The sequence below is a fragment of the Athene noctua genome, chromosome Z, assembly GCF_965140245.1.
Source record: "Athene noctua chromosome Z, bAthNoc1.hap1.1, whole genome shotgun sequence".
In the NCBI taxonomy this organism is placed as follows: Eukaryota; Metazoa; Chordata; class Aves; order Strigiformes; family Strigidae; genus Athene; species Athene noctua.
The window spans coordinates 42,256,500-42,271,811 of record NC_134077.1 but is presented as its reverse complement, the minus strand read 5'-3'; the positions used below and the strand labels follow the sequence as shown (position 1 = coordinate 42,271,811).

Below are 15,312 nucleotides of genomic sequence, written 5' to 3'. Positions count from 1 at the left end.
CCGGCATCCTCACTCCACCCGTACTTCCCACTCCTCTAATCCCTCCTCTTATTGCACTCTTCCCCACTCTGCTGCTCTCACCCTCTAACTGCGGCCTGCTTCCCGGGCAGTCCTACGCCAGCCCAGTTTCTCCGCCCCCGGCCCACTCTGACCTTCTCCCTCCCCTAGACCGAGGCTGCCGCCGGCCCCTCGCCCCCCACTCCGCGGTCGCTGCGGCCGCCTCACACATGCGCTCAGGTACGCCAGAATGCGCATGCGCACTGTCCCGCTTGCCCCCAGACCAGGGACCAGCTGGCAGAGCCATGCGCATGCGCGCCACGCCCTGTGCAGCCAGCCTGCCGATCAATGCGCATGCGCACTATTCCTTCCCTCCCGGCCGTTCTGTGGTCAAGGCCCAGCGCCGGCGGGGTGTGGCGTAGTCTACCCGGTCCGCTTCCCCATGGGGGTAATCTGGCCGCTCGCCGCCCTACCCCGAGGGGGTCCCGCTCCGCAGTCGCCAGCGCCTCCCGCTCGCCCGCTGAGACTGGGCGAGTTTACTACTTCTCCAAGCCTCGGTAACAAAAAAAGTGACCGGCCGTGGCACCTCACTGGGGTGCAGCACGGCATTTCCGAGGATTGGTGTCAGCGGGGAGCAAGTGCAGCCTGGAGCTGCTCCGCAGTGCCCGCGCACCACGGCTGCCTCTCTGCGGCCACCAGCCTCGCAAGCAGTTGGGGGATACAGTTCCTGTTAGTGATCCATTCTTACACGATATTCATCGTCCTCTCTTCATTTCCCACCCTGTGGTTCTGTAGCTCTGTGCTCAATAAGTTGTGGGTACCGTGGAGCTGATGCCGTCTCTTCAGCATGATTGGATACAGTCCTGAGTGACTTCTAGTCACAGAGGGGAAGGTTACGAAATCCAAAGGCTCTTTGAGGAGACAGGTCAGGATTTAAATGAGCTTGCCTTATCTCTTTTGATTTTCCTCCATTGTGCCTGATGTTTTTATGTTATTGCCTCTCTCCCAAAATGGGGTGGAGACCTTCTCTATTCCTCACACTGTTTAGCTTGGTTTTAGTTTTGCTACTTTGCGGGAGGCTTTCTGCACCAGTTTTCTAGTGACCCCTACAGATCTATTGTAGAGGCTTCTCCTGGGGTTACTGGTGTCACAGAAGGCTTGTTAAGGCAGCCAGAGCACTCCCTTTGGCAGGGAGAGGACATGGGTCCATGCCCAGCCTACCAGACCCATGCCTGAACATCAAAATCCCTCTGTCCTGCTAAGATTTCATCTTCATGCTTTCCACAGATTTTACAGGGAAAGGCACACCAAAGTGTGAGCTGTGTCAGACAGACAAGTTACGCAGCCTTGAGAAGAGCCTACAGCAGTAAACTGACTTCAGCTATGGTGGTGATTATCTACTAGCGTGGAAATTTGAGCCTCTTTTGTTCTAAAGACAAAATGTGAAGCTATTTGAGCCAGCGGAAACAGCTGATGATGCAAGGTAGGTATTTGTGTGAGCTACCTGGCCTCACTGTTAGCAGTGCCACACCTCTATGGCATGCTGCCAGGGTATGACAAACCATGTCACGTATAGTGTAGTGAGCAATTACACATTAGAAATTCAGAATTAGCCTCACGCACCTATCTGTCTGATGCATTAGTAGAGACAAAAATCTCCCCTTGCAAATCTTTTATATGCTTAAATAAAGAGTGTCTCAGCTGGTGCAAGGCAGACTCTCTGACCAGGGCAATGGCAGATTTTGAAGACATTTGCTAGAAGTATTCCTCATTCCTTTAACCTGTCCTTCAAAATAGAGCTAGGCGTAGTTTAACCTACAGCTAATTTCACACTGTCATTTTAAGGATCTGGATACCAGTTTACATCATCATTCTGAACACAATGCACATCTGGCAAATATAGAGACCTTTGGTTTGTGCTACATAGCAGATCTGATGCACGCTTGCATCTATAAAATACTTTTTAAAGTTTAATATAGTGAGACAAAATTAATCTTTTCTTAAACCACCCCTTATTAAAAAAATTATAAGCATTTGTAAATATATATAGAATTATAAAGTAGCAAGTAGCAAATGCTTCTTGCTTCCTGGTACAGTAGGACTCAGGAGTGGCAGGTAAATTTGGTGTTAATCTGTTTAGTGTATTAGGTCCAGGGCTGCAGAACTGACCAGCAACTTTTGCAAAAGACAGCTAATCTCATTCCTCTGGCAGGTCCAAACTGATGTTTCACCTCAGATTCAGACTTTCTTCCTTCTCCTTTTGACAAACATTGGTGTTTACTGGTGTGAGCAAGGCTGGAGCTGTAGGAACTAGCAGGATCCCTAGAAAGATGTAGCTAGGTGTTTTACAAAAGGAGAGATTTCCAGTTGCTTATGGGGAAGAGAATTCAGGCACTGAGAACTCCTCTGTACAGTGTTCCTCTGGGAAAGTGCATCCTTTGCTTTGGGATCATCCTCTAGTTGGACTGGACAAAGCTACGCACAGGTACAATTTGCATCATGTTTCTTTAATCATCAAGTACTCAGATCCCCTTTTAAGATACATGCTGTGAAATGGTATAGGATAAAATGTTCTCAGGTTGTACATCTAGACCCAAACACCAAAGCAGGACATTGGATTGCTGTGGAAGTACTGTAAAATTAAAAATCCCGTTGTACCCATTACAACTGTTAGGGGAACTGATCTCCTACGACAGGGTGACCTGCTTATTGGATGAGGGAAAGGCTGTGGATGTTGTCTACCTTGACTTTAGTAAAGCCTTTGACACCGTTTCCCACAGCATTCTCCTGGTGAAACTGGCTGGTAGCAGCTTGGATGGGCACAGGCTTTGCTGGGTAAAAAACTGTCTGGGTGGCCAGGCCCGAAGAGTTGTGGTGAACGGAGTTAAATCCAGCTGGTGGCCGGTCATGAGTGGTTTCCCCAGGACTCAGTTTTGGGGCCACTCCTGTTTAACATCTTTATTGATGATCTAGACAGAGGGGATTGAATGCACCCTCAGTGAGTTTGCAGATGACACCCAGTTGGGCGGGAGTGTTGATCTGCTCGAGGGTAGGGAGGCTCTGCAGAGAGACCTGGACAGGCTGGAGCCATGGGCTGAGGCCACCTGTAGGAGTTTCCATAAGGCCAAATGCCGGGGGCTGCCCTTGGGCCACAACAACCCCCAGCAGCGCTACAGGCTTGGGGAGGAGTGGGTGGAGAGCTGCCAGTCAGAGAGGGACCTGGGGGGGTTGATTGACAGCCCGACAAACAGGAGCCAACAGTGTGCCCAGGTGGCCAAGAAGGCCAATGGCATCCTGGCTTGTGTCAGCAATAGCGTGGCCAGCAGGGACAGGGAAGGGATCTTACCCCTGTACTCGGCACTGAGGAGGCTGCACCTCGATGACTGTGTTCAGTTTTGGGCCCCTCACTACAAAAAGGACATTGAATGACTCGAGCGTGTCCAGAGAAGGGCAAAGGAGCTGGTGCAGGGTCTGGAGCACAGGTCGTACGGGGAGCGGCTGAGGGAACTGGGGGTGTTCAGTCTGGAGAAGAGGAGGCTGAGGGGAGACCTCATCGCCCTCTACAGCTACCTGAAAGGAGGTTGCAGACAGCTGGGGATGAGTCTCTTTAACCAAGTAATAAGCGATAGGACAAGAGAGAATGGCCTCAAGCTGTGCCAGGGAAGGTCTAGACTGGATATTAGGAATCATTTCTTTCCAGAAGGGGTTGTTAGGCGTTGGAATGTGCTGCCCAGGGAGGTGGTGGAGTCCCCATCCCTGGAGGTGTTTAAGAGTCGGGTTGACATTGGTCTTAGTGATATGGTGTAGTTGGGAACTGTCAGTGTTAGGTCAAGGGTTGGACTGGATGATCTTCAAGGTCTTTTCCAACCTCGATGATTCTGAGAGTCTGTAACTGAACTTCAGATTGGATTTTTCATGTCGCTACCCATCTCTTCTAACACCAAAGAACAGTTGCAGAGAGAACTGGAAGATGCTTGTTGATGTTGTTTCCTACTTGGTCTTCCCCAGAAAGACCTTATCATCTTGAGAAATTTAGCACAGGTCCCTGCATTCTCTTAAGTGGATACCTTTGCCAGTTCTGCCAGCTTCCATCACACCAGGCACTGCTGTGTCATTCCTCAAAAAGTGAGCTGCCCTCTCAGTTTTCCCTTATAGGAGAGCATGACTTGGCCTGGGGAGGGTACACTACCCTAATCTTACACAAGCAGGTACATCTTCTTGTGGAAAACTTAAACTACTGGAATTGCAGGAAAGGTGAAGAAACAACAGAAGCCCAAGTAAAACACGCTTATCCTGAATGTCTCTGCATCTGGCAGGGGACCAGAAGGTAAAGAATACTGCCATGTTTAACTTCTGCTGCTTACTGTTATTTTCTTTTACAGGCAGCACTGCAGGCAGGGCTTTTCTTTTCCTGTTATAAAATTGGACAAAGTGGCTCATTGTAACAGGCTTTACAGATCACATACCTATGCTTCCCTGCTGCAGTGGAAGCTAGCTCCTCTAGCTCTAGCTCCTACCACCCTTTAGCTGAGAGGCACAGTTAGCTCTAGCATTAAGGTGGAAGAATTGTTATGCTGTACAAGAACCACAGTCCTTAGAAGTTTCCCACTAGGTTTGTGATAAGCATGGCTTCCACCTGTGTGAAAGCTTCATCCCTGATCCAAGTAAATGAAAAAATGGCTAAAATGTGATGATCCTCTCTTCTGCAACATTTCTTGAGCTTGAATCAAGTCAGCTAAAAATCCCTGTTACCTGCATAGTTGACCAGTCCCACTTTGACCTTTCTGGCAGCACAGCCTTTCTTAGCCCAGACTCACAAATAAATACAATATTGAGGGAAGCACAGAAAGGTGCCCTAGTGACTCTGCTCTAGCTCTTGCTTATTCTGCAACAGGACACAGCTATCCCAGTATGCCAGCTGAGCATCTGCAGTCATAGTCCCTGCCCAAAGTCCTGAGTTCTTCTTTACTAGAACCTTGGCATCCCTTTTTGGCCGGCTAGGCTTCAGGAACATCTGCTGTTGCTGCATCTTCTGCCTTGACCAAATCACCATTTGTCTCAGCATGGAGCCGCTTGTAGTCAGTGTGGAAGAAGATGACATAGAAACAAGCCATAGCACTGCAGAGGCCAGCCAGCACCAGTACCGGAGCTGCAAGGAAGATAAACTTTTAGACAATGAATTCACAACTCCCCACAGGTGCAGAAGTCTAGAGATCAGCTCCCTAGGGACTGCACAGCCTGGGTGGTCTCCCGAGAGCTACCCCTGAGGACAATGTGCAGCTCACAGTGGGGCAATGCCAGTTTAGTAACAGCCAAACTTTATCGCACGGAACAGTGACATAGGAAGAGGATTTGGGTGAAATGTGGAAGGTTTCCAGGACTCTTGTCCTGCATGACCCCACAGGCTGAAGGTCTTACACCGGTGCAGTGTGTTTGTGGGAGCATGTGTTTCCGTGTAAGTATGCACATTTGTGTGTTGGGGGTAGTGAAGAAAGTTACAAGAAAGACTGAATCAAAACACTTGAGCTTCTTAAGAGAACAGGTCAACATAGGCAGTGCTTTTTGTTGTATCATCTGAGAGCAAAATGTAGGAAAGGTTCACTAAGGATAAACTTTAATCAAAGAAATGTGTTGAAAGAACCTTTTCTGAAAACAAAAAAACCTAAATCTAAAAGGCTGTGCACAAGGCCTAGAAATAGTTACATTCTTATTCCAGCAGTGCCTCAAATAAAGTCTCCATGCCTTTCTCCACAGATGTCCCTGCACGTATCAGACCACAAAATGAGCAGGAATGGGTACCTAACAATGAGATCGAGCTCTGATCTGCTAAGATGGAGAATTGTGGACTTTCAGACATGAAGCAGTCAACTTGCTTTTTGAAAGTAGTTACTGTGAAGCCTTGTTCCCTGTCAGCTAGTGGAGCTTGTTCTGGGGAGTTTCTGCTCAGCCAAGATGGTTATATTTAAAAGATGTTTGCCAGCCTTTGTGTTACAGTGTGTCCCCAGGACTTGGTGTCAATATTACATAAATATGAATCAGCTGAGAGTTCGAGATCGGGGTTTAGCCTGCAGTGAAAACACACCTGTGCTCCTGTTCATCTCAGTTGCTGTCTGTTCTCCTGACCAGCTAGGAAAGGAAGGGAAATGTGGAACAAATCAGAACAAAGCTGTACTGGCATGTTACAAACCCAGGCAGCTGTGTTTGCGGAAACAAGGGAAGTCTCTTTCGGTCAATGCATTTGTAGTCTAGTCTTGGCCTCCCACACTGCAAAGCAGCACAGGCTGTGCTACATGGACAGTGTCTTCCCCCCAGAACTGCTTTCTAGCTTGGTGAATCTCAGGTCTCTGCAGGGCGGCTGTAAGAGAAATTTTAACACAGAGCCAGCAGCAACATTTATGGCAACTTACACTTCTCATTTCAATCTTGCAGGCCTGATTTAGCAGGACCAGCAAGGAGTGCACCATCAGGTTTGGAAAGGTGGCTAAGAGATATGCTACAATAGGAATCAGTCTTGCAGGGTCCCTCACAGTGAGACCTGCAGGAGAGTGGGGGTTATGTGGGGTGCAACTGAGTGTCCAGCATAATTTCTCAAGAACACACTTACTTGTCCAGTCCAGGGCTCCATCCTGGTCAAGGGCACAGGTGGAGGATGGATCCTCAGAAACACGCACAGTGAAGGCTTGTAGCAGAACCATTAAAATCACACCTTCAATCTGGCTGTGGGGAGAAGCCAACAGGCAGTTGTAGTGCTAGTTGTAGTTCATCACTGCTGCAGACAAATACAGCTTCCTCAGCAGGAAGAAAGTGAGGCCTGATTCTGGAGCAGGGTCCTTGTATCAGAGAAAGCTACTGATGGCTTCCTCTAGCCCAGGTGCTTGATTTATTGGCCCTGGCTCACAGGGTGTCCAGGTCTACTTTTCAGCAAACCCTCAAGCATGGTGCCAGCATCTTAGGACCACTGTATACCCCTCTGGAGGCAGATAGGTGTTGAACTGTATCTGTCAAGGAGCTGAGGCTTAGTCACTAGGCAGAAACTTTGAAATACCTCTCTCTGCAGAGCTGAGGATGAGAAAAAGTCAGACTGACTTCAGCCTCCTCTTCATTCATAGCTGGCTGGCAGCAGCAACAAAGTCCACCACCAGTGGCAGACAACAGCCTTCAAAGGCAGTCTAATACCCCTTTTTCACTAATGTTTCCTGCTGTTGCAGCTTCACCTGATGCATACGTAAGGCACCAGGCTACATATATCACTGCTTAAGGCTACAAGTCATTCCTGCTGCAGTCTAGTGCCATCCTAAGCATGTGAACTGATCACAGGAAGGACTGTCACTGCCCCATCTGTTGTGGTCAGCTGCACTGTGAGTGATGAGCCCCACCTCCCTCAGCAAAGCACTGAGACCTGACAACAACGTGTACTGCCATGGGAATAGGAGGCCTTCTCAGACATACAGTTCCCATCTGCATCAAAAGTAGGTGATGCTGGGCATGGTTAAATCCCACTTTGTGCCAAGCAAGGGAGACCTTCATCTTCCTTCTTGCTTTTCTCACACCAATTCCACATACTTCTCCATGCTTCAAAACCTTTAGCTCTCCAGCTCTGTGACTGAGCCAGCTAGCTCCCCCCTTGCCATGGTCATGTGCAGAGACACCAGAGAGAAGTGTGCTAGGAGAAGGGTGCAAGATAGCTAGCACTGATGTCCATGCTCTTCTCTATCTGCACCCACACCCGTGTGTGTGTGTGTGTGTGTGTGTGTTTGTGTGTTTGAACCCAAGCTTAGCTGTCAATTGGATTTAAACTGCCTGCTTACCTGGCAACAAAAATCAGTCCTGTAGATGTGCCCTCTCCTACAGGGTATGAGCACTCCACAGCCAGCTCCATGGCAATAGGGTAGATGGCAAAACCAAAAAAACCAAAGACTGAGCTGGTGATGGCCAGCGTGATGGCCTGATGTCTGAACCGAGAACTCTGCAGGCAGAAAAGCAACACCAAAGTCTCAGTGTTGGCGCTGTTGCACAGAAAGTCTCTGTAACCTGCAGGAAGTCCCAAGGGCTCACTGTTCCCACCAGTACCTTCCCTATCTGTTCCTGAAATCGCTCTTTTACCTCCAGCCCTCTAGAGTCAACAAACGGCTACATGATGGAGACTTATCTCTTGAATTTAAGCAAGAGGGAAGAGGATCAGCAGAATTACCTGAAAAGCACTGGTGTGGTTATATTACTGTGATTTGACTTCCTGGTCAGTAAGTTACCAGGAGTATGCTCAGCGTTATGTCCAGTACCAAGTGAAACACACACCTTCCTCCCAGTGCAAGCTAACATTTCAGAAGTGGTGTCTGCACTGGGTTACATATGAGAATTCAGTGGGTTGCTGCAGCTCACTGGTAAGATTAGTCCTTATCATGTCAGACATCAGTTTGTAACACTGGGGTTTTACCACAAAAACAACTCCATAAAACAAACAAAACCATCTGAAACATTCACAGACCCTGGAGATTAGTTTAGTGCCTAGAAGAGCCTTGTCCCTAACTGGAGCAAAAAGCATGGCCTTGTCCAACCAATGCTATTAAAATCAAAGGCATAAATCCTGCAGCCATAGTGCTGGTACCTCCTTTCTTAGCCATGTAATAAATTCCCACAGAGGAATACAAGGTGTCTGTCCTGGCATGGCTGCAGCAGGCCTGGCCCAGCTAAACTGGTAAAGTCAAGGAAAACTCTGTGTGTCTGGAATCTGAGTTCAAAGGATCAAGGTATCAAGCAGATTTGAATGAGTATGGTTTTTGTTACTACTTTGAACTAGTTCAGCTGTATGGGATGAAGGGGACAGAGGGAAGGGAAGGGGGAGAGGTTTGCTTGTTGCTCCTGACACAGCCTTTTGCCTACTCTGTACTTTGCCTGAGCCCTGGCATGATGACTGGTATTCAGAGCATCCCTGCAATAAATGCCAGAGTACTGAAGAGGGAAATGCTAGGTCTGCTTTATGCACCTTGTCCTATGCTGAGAAAGACACTGCATTTGTTTGGCCCTTCAAAGTGGAGCTAACACCACTGGGACCTTGGCCCAGGGGGAGGTGTGATCACACTGTATTGGGAAATGTGGATTTTTCAACACACAGAAGAAATGCCCAGCACAAGCCTGTTGGGAAAACAGAGGCTAGGAGTCCTTCTGGGTCCATGCTCAGTTTCCTGCTGGGTGATGGCTCCCATTGGCAATGACTCTGCTTGAATACAGTACTTGCTCCAGCCCCATGGGTGTAAAAGTCTCCAAGTTCTGCATTCCTCTCCTGGCTGTCCCCCTTTTCTTGTCCTCCTCGAAGAACCACTGCAGAACTAAGCACATAACTAGGTCCTACATTCCTGGCAGCCACCACCATTAAAAGCAGGTTTTGGGAAAATTATGGCATTCTTGATCATTTTTATAAGATGGCTATTTAGCCATTCCATTTCTTTCTGGAAAAAATGGTCTCAGGGACAGTAAGCAAACATGGTGATCCAATGTAAGGAAGTAGAATTGTGCCAATTTATTTATATCCTGCAGCAGACTGCCTCAGGCTCCACAGTGATTGTGAAATCCTCAGTAAAGAGGCTTTTTTACAAACATTCCTTGCACAGAAGGATGAGATCTCAAGGCATAACACATAGCTTAATAAATACTATGACAACCAAATGACCTTGGTTTGAGTTGGTAATTTATCAGATGGCAACAGAACTAAGCCCACAGATACGGTGCAATGCAAGGGAGAACTCACCACTGCGAACACAATGCTGGCAAGTGCACTCAGACAGAAACAAATCTTCGTGGACTCTATAAACTTCCTTGTCCGGTCGACATACAGGCTTAGCAGGAAAGCACCCAACAAACCACACACTGTGAACAGTGCACCATTCAGGCCAGCAAATTCCTGGAGGACAGAACAAGTAACTGAGCAACTAAAGCAGTTAGGAAGGAGGTTTTAATGTCACTGACCCATCTGCGTCCTGCTAGTGGATCACTTACTGAGGTGGGAAAAGCTTCCCTGCCTTTTCCAATAGCTGAGGCCTCCAGAGGGTTCTAAGTGGCAAATAACAGGGCCCAGGTGCTGCTACAAACACGTGGGTATAGCAGGGTCACAGCACTCCCACAGTCTCAATGATGACAAGTCTCTGCACACTTGGCAAGGGAGGTTGAGTACAAAGCAGCAGCAGTTCCCTTGCATTAAGTGCTCCAGCTGAGGCGTGAGTCTGTTCCTGTCTTTTCCAGGGGCCAGTCAAATGCCTTGTCCACACTGGTGGCAACAGGTCCAACTGCCTTGGGATCTGCTCTTGTTTATAATCATGCCTGTGGTCCTTTTCTTATCAGGGACCTGCACTGGTGGAATGCCTTCCACAAGGCTGGCAGCCCTAAAGCATGTTAGATGAGGCACAGAATTTCCTGGCTGTAGCAAGGAGGTATAATTAGAGAGGCAGTGAGCAGTAGTTAGGGTAGGGTACGTGCTTTGTTGCCTGCAGTGACTGTCTTTGCTTGTCCACTCCTTCAGTTCTGTAAGAATTCAAATGCAGACACCGGGGAAGTATGGGGAAGCTTTCACAAATCTGCAAGCCTTGGGGGCAGACTGGAAGGAAAGGGTATCTGAAATAGCTTCTGTGGACTAAAGGTCCAGGGCAAGCCAGTCACATGCAGACAAAATCATGATGCACAGAAAGCAAGGCTGCGAAGTTTAAAAGCCTTACAGTTAAAAGACAATGGAGTGTGCAAATGTGACCTGGCTATGGAGCACTGAGCCAGGTATTGCTATTGCAGGGACAGAGCAGGAAGAACCAGCTGTGTGCACACTGTCCTCAATTGTAAACGCAGCACCTGGCCCATGTCATGGGAAGGATAACAGCTGTCACAGTACCTGTGAGTTCTCTGCTGTCCTGGCTTTATATAAGACTGTGCAAAGAGGAAAAGGCCTCAGCCTGCCTCCAGCTTCAATCTAGGGCCTGCCTGGGCCCCATCCCACTCTGGGAAAGGTGTCAGAAGGCTGCATAGATATCAATGCTCTGGAATGGCTTAGAAAAAACACAATACTCTTTTTTCCTAAAAAGTGTTTGAGGAGTAAATGTTTGATTTGCAAATGGGAGCCTGGCCATAGGCAGTGATAAAAATGCAGATCACCCATTATACTGAGAGATTGACTGCTCTGGATTAATGTACTGCTTAATGCAGATTAGATAATGTGAGCAAATAAGAAATATGAAACAGTGCAGCATATTCAACTGTCTTCATTTTGCTTTGAGTCTCCTATCAGGGAAAATAATTTTGATTATATCATAGATGACGTGGACAATGGGGAGGAAAGGAGGAATACTCACATTTGAATATCCTTTTTCACAAAGGATCTGTTCTAGCAGAGCTGAAAAGCAGGTGAATGTCCCAATTCCTCCTCCAAAGCACACTGCCAGGATGATGTATGGCTTGTTTCTCAGGAGCTAGAGAAAGAAGTTAACATATCATTTATACAAGTGGAAGGAGAAAAAAGGCCTGGATGTGACAGTAGACTTGAGGGTCAGTGGCTCTGACCCCTCAGTTGGAAATGTTAATGGGGCAACCCAGTGATCATTAGAAGAGTTTGGCTCTCTCCTGTCAGTTCAGGCAGAGAACAAGTTAAAATGGGGACTGTGTAGAGAGGAAGGATCTCTTCAGTACCCAAATTCTTCCTTCCCTTTGCCATGTGCTGTCCTACCTCTTGTCATATCTGCTTAGAAGGCTCAGTTTGTGTTATCCTCTTGGATGAGCCCAGGTGTGCCTGTTTGAGCTAGCTGAACAGCAATCAGCCCACAGCTGAATGGTCAGATAGCACCTCTTGCAGCTTTGCTGTGAGTGGCTTCCACTTGCTGTGGAAGGAAGGGATCCTGGTTTCCTTCCGGGGGTTTCCATGGTGGGTTTGGTGGAGTTCAGAGTCAGCATTATCAGCAGATTCCCCAGCATATCCCTGTCTGACAGGGCTGCACCCCTCACTCCAGCACTGGTCTCTCTCTCTACAGCACTTACCATTTTAAGACTCACAAGGAATGGCTGGGAGGTGGAGGTAGTGGCACTGGCTGAAGGAGGTGTTGGAGGAACCTTCTCGTGAATTCCCACAGTAGCTAGAGCGCAGGCTGTTACTGCTGGGACAGCATAAACACCCAGCTACACAACACAAAGTAAAGACATGTTACCAGTCTTTCCAGGTCCACTGCCTCCAAATCAATAAATCAGCTGGACCCCAATCAGCCCATCTGGCTGATTAATGCAGTTCTCATTTACCATCAATGGGATGTGCTTTCCTTCAGGAACTAGTGCAGGTGACAGCACATTTGCTATAAGAACACCCAGGGGATTAGCTGGAAGGAAATAAAACAGAGACACTTTTTTCATGCAAGCAGTCTGAATCATGTGTCCACCTCTACTGCCAGTCAGCACCAGAGCTGCAGTGTGCAGCAGAGCAATGAGTAGGGAGAGAACAACGCATATACAGGGAGAAACCAGAAGAGAAACATTTGGAGAAGTTGACTGTGTGGTCTTACTGTTGCCACATTGGTTCTCTCACCCCCATGAAGCCCATTCTATAAACCCATTTCTGTACAACCCCTAACTCCTGTAAACTGATTTACATCTATGAATTACAGTGTCCTCACCCTCACCAGGCTAACTCAGGAAATGCTAAGCTGAAGGGACAGAATGACGGATGAATCCGTATTACCTATCCTGATGTTACACAGCAACAGTAACAAATAGAGGTGCTTTCCATTCATTCTTTACTCCCCCAATGCCATTAGGCATGTATACATGTGGGTAGAGATCCCCCTGAGCCTTCTTAAGCCCCAGCTCTCTCAGCCCTGTCTGGTATGACAGATGCTCCATTCCCTTAATTGTCTTAGGGGCTCTTAACTGGACTTATGCTCATATGTCCATTTCCTTCTTGTATTGAGGAGCCTAAAACTGGACACAGAACTTCAGATGTGGACAGGGGACCTCCCTCAAGCTGCTAGCAATGCTCTTCCCAATGGTCACCAGGATGCAATTGGTCATCTTTGTCAAGAGGGCATGAAAAGCAGAAAAGCCCTATGACAGCTCTCTAAAGTGACACTAGATCATCCCTGACACTTTCAAGCCAATACATTTCCTCAGTAAAGCCCAAGCTGGCATACAAGTTGAACTCTGCTACCAACTACAAAAATTACATAGCACAAGAGTATTTTGGACACTTGTCTGTACTGGAGTAGGGGGTTGCATTGTTGTGAAGCTGCAGCTGAGCAGTGTGTGAAGCAGCACTTCTGGGACTCAGCTTGGGAACATCCAAAAGTGCAGAAACAATTTTTTAACTTTAAGGCAATGTTCTGCAAATGGTCAAAAAAGTGAAGTTGATTGTCTAGCAGTGGGCAGGGATGAGGTTAGGAAAGCCAAGCCAACCAGGAATTTAGTCTGGTGAGAGATGTGAAGGACAACAAGAATGGCTTCTACAAGCACATTAGCAGCAAAAGAAAGGTTAGGGACAAGGTAGGCCTGCTGCTGGGTGGGCAGGAGATTTACTGAAAAGGACACGGAAAAGACCAAAGTATTCAATCCCTTTTTCACCTCAGTCTTTACTGGTAAGACTGCCTTCAGCCCTGAGACCAGAGGTAAAACTCTGGAGCAAGGAAGATTTGCCCTCAGTGGAGGACTAGGTTAGGGAACATTAAATAGACCAGACATACACAAGTCCATAGGACTCATGGTATGCACCAGTGAGTGCTGGGGGTTTTCACTGCAAGGTGAGGCTATTTTCACTGCAAGAGAGCAAGTGAGGAAGTGCACAGTGTTTTCACTGCAAGGCCATTCTTGGTTATCTTTAAAAAGCCATGGCAATTCCAAGAGGCTTGGAAGACAGGAAATGTCACTCCTATATTCAAGAAGGGCAAGAAGGAGAATCCAAGGAACTCCAGGCCTTTCAGTCTCACTTTGATCCTTGGGAAGGTCATGGAACAACTAATCCTGGACACTATTTCCAGTCACATGAAGGACAACAAGGTGCGCAGGAGTAGTCAGCAAAGGAGAAATGCTTAACCAACTTAATAGCCTTGTACAGTAAGATGACTGGCTGGGTGGATGAGGGGAGGGCAGTGGATGTTTTTTCACCTCAGCTTTGCTAAGGCTGTTGACACTCTTTCCTATAACATCCTCGCAGACAAGCTGACACAGTACTGGCTAGATAAGTAGACAGATTAACTGAATGACAACTGAACAGCTGGGTTTAGAGGACTAATCCTCACTGGCTTGAAGTCCAGCTGGAGGCCAGTCACTAGTGGTGCACCCCAGGGGTTGATACAGGGGCCAATACAGTTTAACCTTAACAAAAAACCTGGATGATAGGGCATAGTACACCTACAGCAGGTTTGCAGATGATGATACTGGGAGAAGTGGCTGATAGAAGAGATGGCTATACTGCCATTCAGAGGAACCTCAACAGGTTGGAGAAATGGGCAGAGGGGAACACTGTGAAGTTTAACAAGAGGAAATGTAAAGACCTGCATCTGAGGAGGAATAACTCCATCCACCAGTACACACTGGGGCTGACCAACTGGAAAGCAGCTCTGGAGAGAAGGACCTGGTGTCAGGGGTAGGTGTCCTCCTGGACACCAACCTGACCATGAGCTAGCAACACAACCTCATGACAAAGGCCACCAGCATCCTGGGCTGCATTACAGAGAGTGCTGTCAGTGGGAGGTGATCCTTCCCCTCTACTCAGGACTAGTGAGGCCACATCTGGAGTATCATGTCCAGTTCTGGGCTCCCCAGTATGAGGGAAACACAGACTTACTGTTCCAGCAAAGGGTCAAAGAGATGATTAAGGGACTGGAGCTTCTGTCATGTGAGCAGAGACTGAGAGAGCTTGGACTGATCAGCCTGGAGAAGCTTGCAGAGAAGGACATGGGATCCAAGTTGACCATGAGCCAGTGATGCACCCTTGCAGAAAGGTGTCCAACAGCATTCTGGGCTACATGAGGAAGAGCACTGCTAGCAGATGGAAGGTGTGATCATTCCTCTTCTACTCAGCCCTGGTGAGAAGCACCTGGAGTGCTGACCCCAGTGCTGGGCTCCTCAATAAAAGAAAGATACACACTTAATGGAGCAAGCCCAGTCAAGGACCAAAGACATGATTAAGGGACCAGAGCATCTCTTATGTATAAAGATGCTGGGACTGTTCAGCCTGGAGAAAAGAACCTTGATGAGAGATTGCAAAGAGAGAACCAGACTTTTTTCTCAGTGGTGCCCACTGTCAGGATAAGAGGCAATGGGCACAAACTGTAACACAGGAAACTGTCTGAATATAAACAT

The 15,312-nt window shown here is 47.8% G+C and overlaps 1 protein-coding gene across 4 annotated transcripts in view; it reads right to left on the bottom strand.

Annotated features, from left to right (window-relative positions):
* Positions 1-2,498: 2,498 nt before the first annotated feature.
* The window catches only part of SLC49A3 (solute carrier family 49 member 3), a 28,275-nt gene continuing 15,461 nt past the window's right edge, over positions 2,499-15,312 (bottom strand). For 3 of the 4 annotated variants that reach the window (XM_074933171.1, XM_074933173.1, XM_074933174.1), the window contains 7 exons: positions 12,262-12,338; positions 12,007-12,144; positions 11,328-11,444; positions 9,743-9,895; positions 7,806-7,963; positions 6,602-6,714; positions 4,887-5,146 (listed from right to left, as the gene is read on the bottom strand). In XM_074933171.1, the coding sequence (XP_074789272.1) occupies positions 4,995-5,146; positions 6,602-6,714; positions 7,806-7,963; positions 9,743-9,895; positions 11,328-11,444; positions 12,007-12,144; positions 12,262-12,338 (908 nt within the window). In that variant the 3' untranslated portion in view covers positions 4,887-4,994. Of the gene's footprint in view, positions 5,147-6,601; positions 6,715-7,805; positions 7,964-9,742; positions 9,896-11,327; positions 11,445-12,006; positions 12,145-12,261; positions 12,339-15,312 lie in introns of all 4 variants that reach the window. The other variant, XM_074933172.1, reaches the window with a different exon arrangement.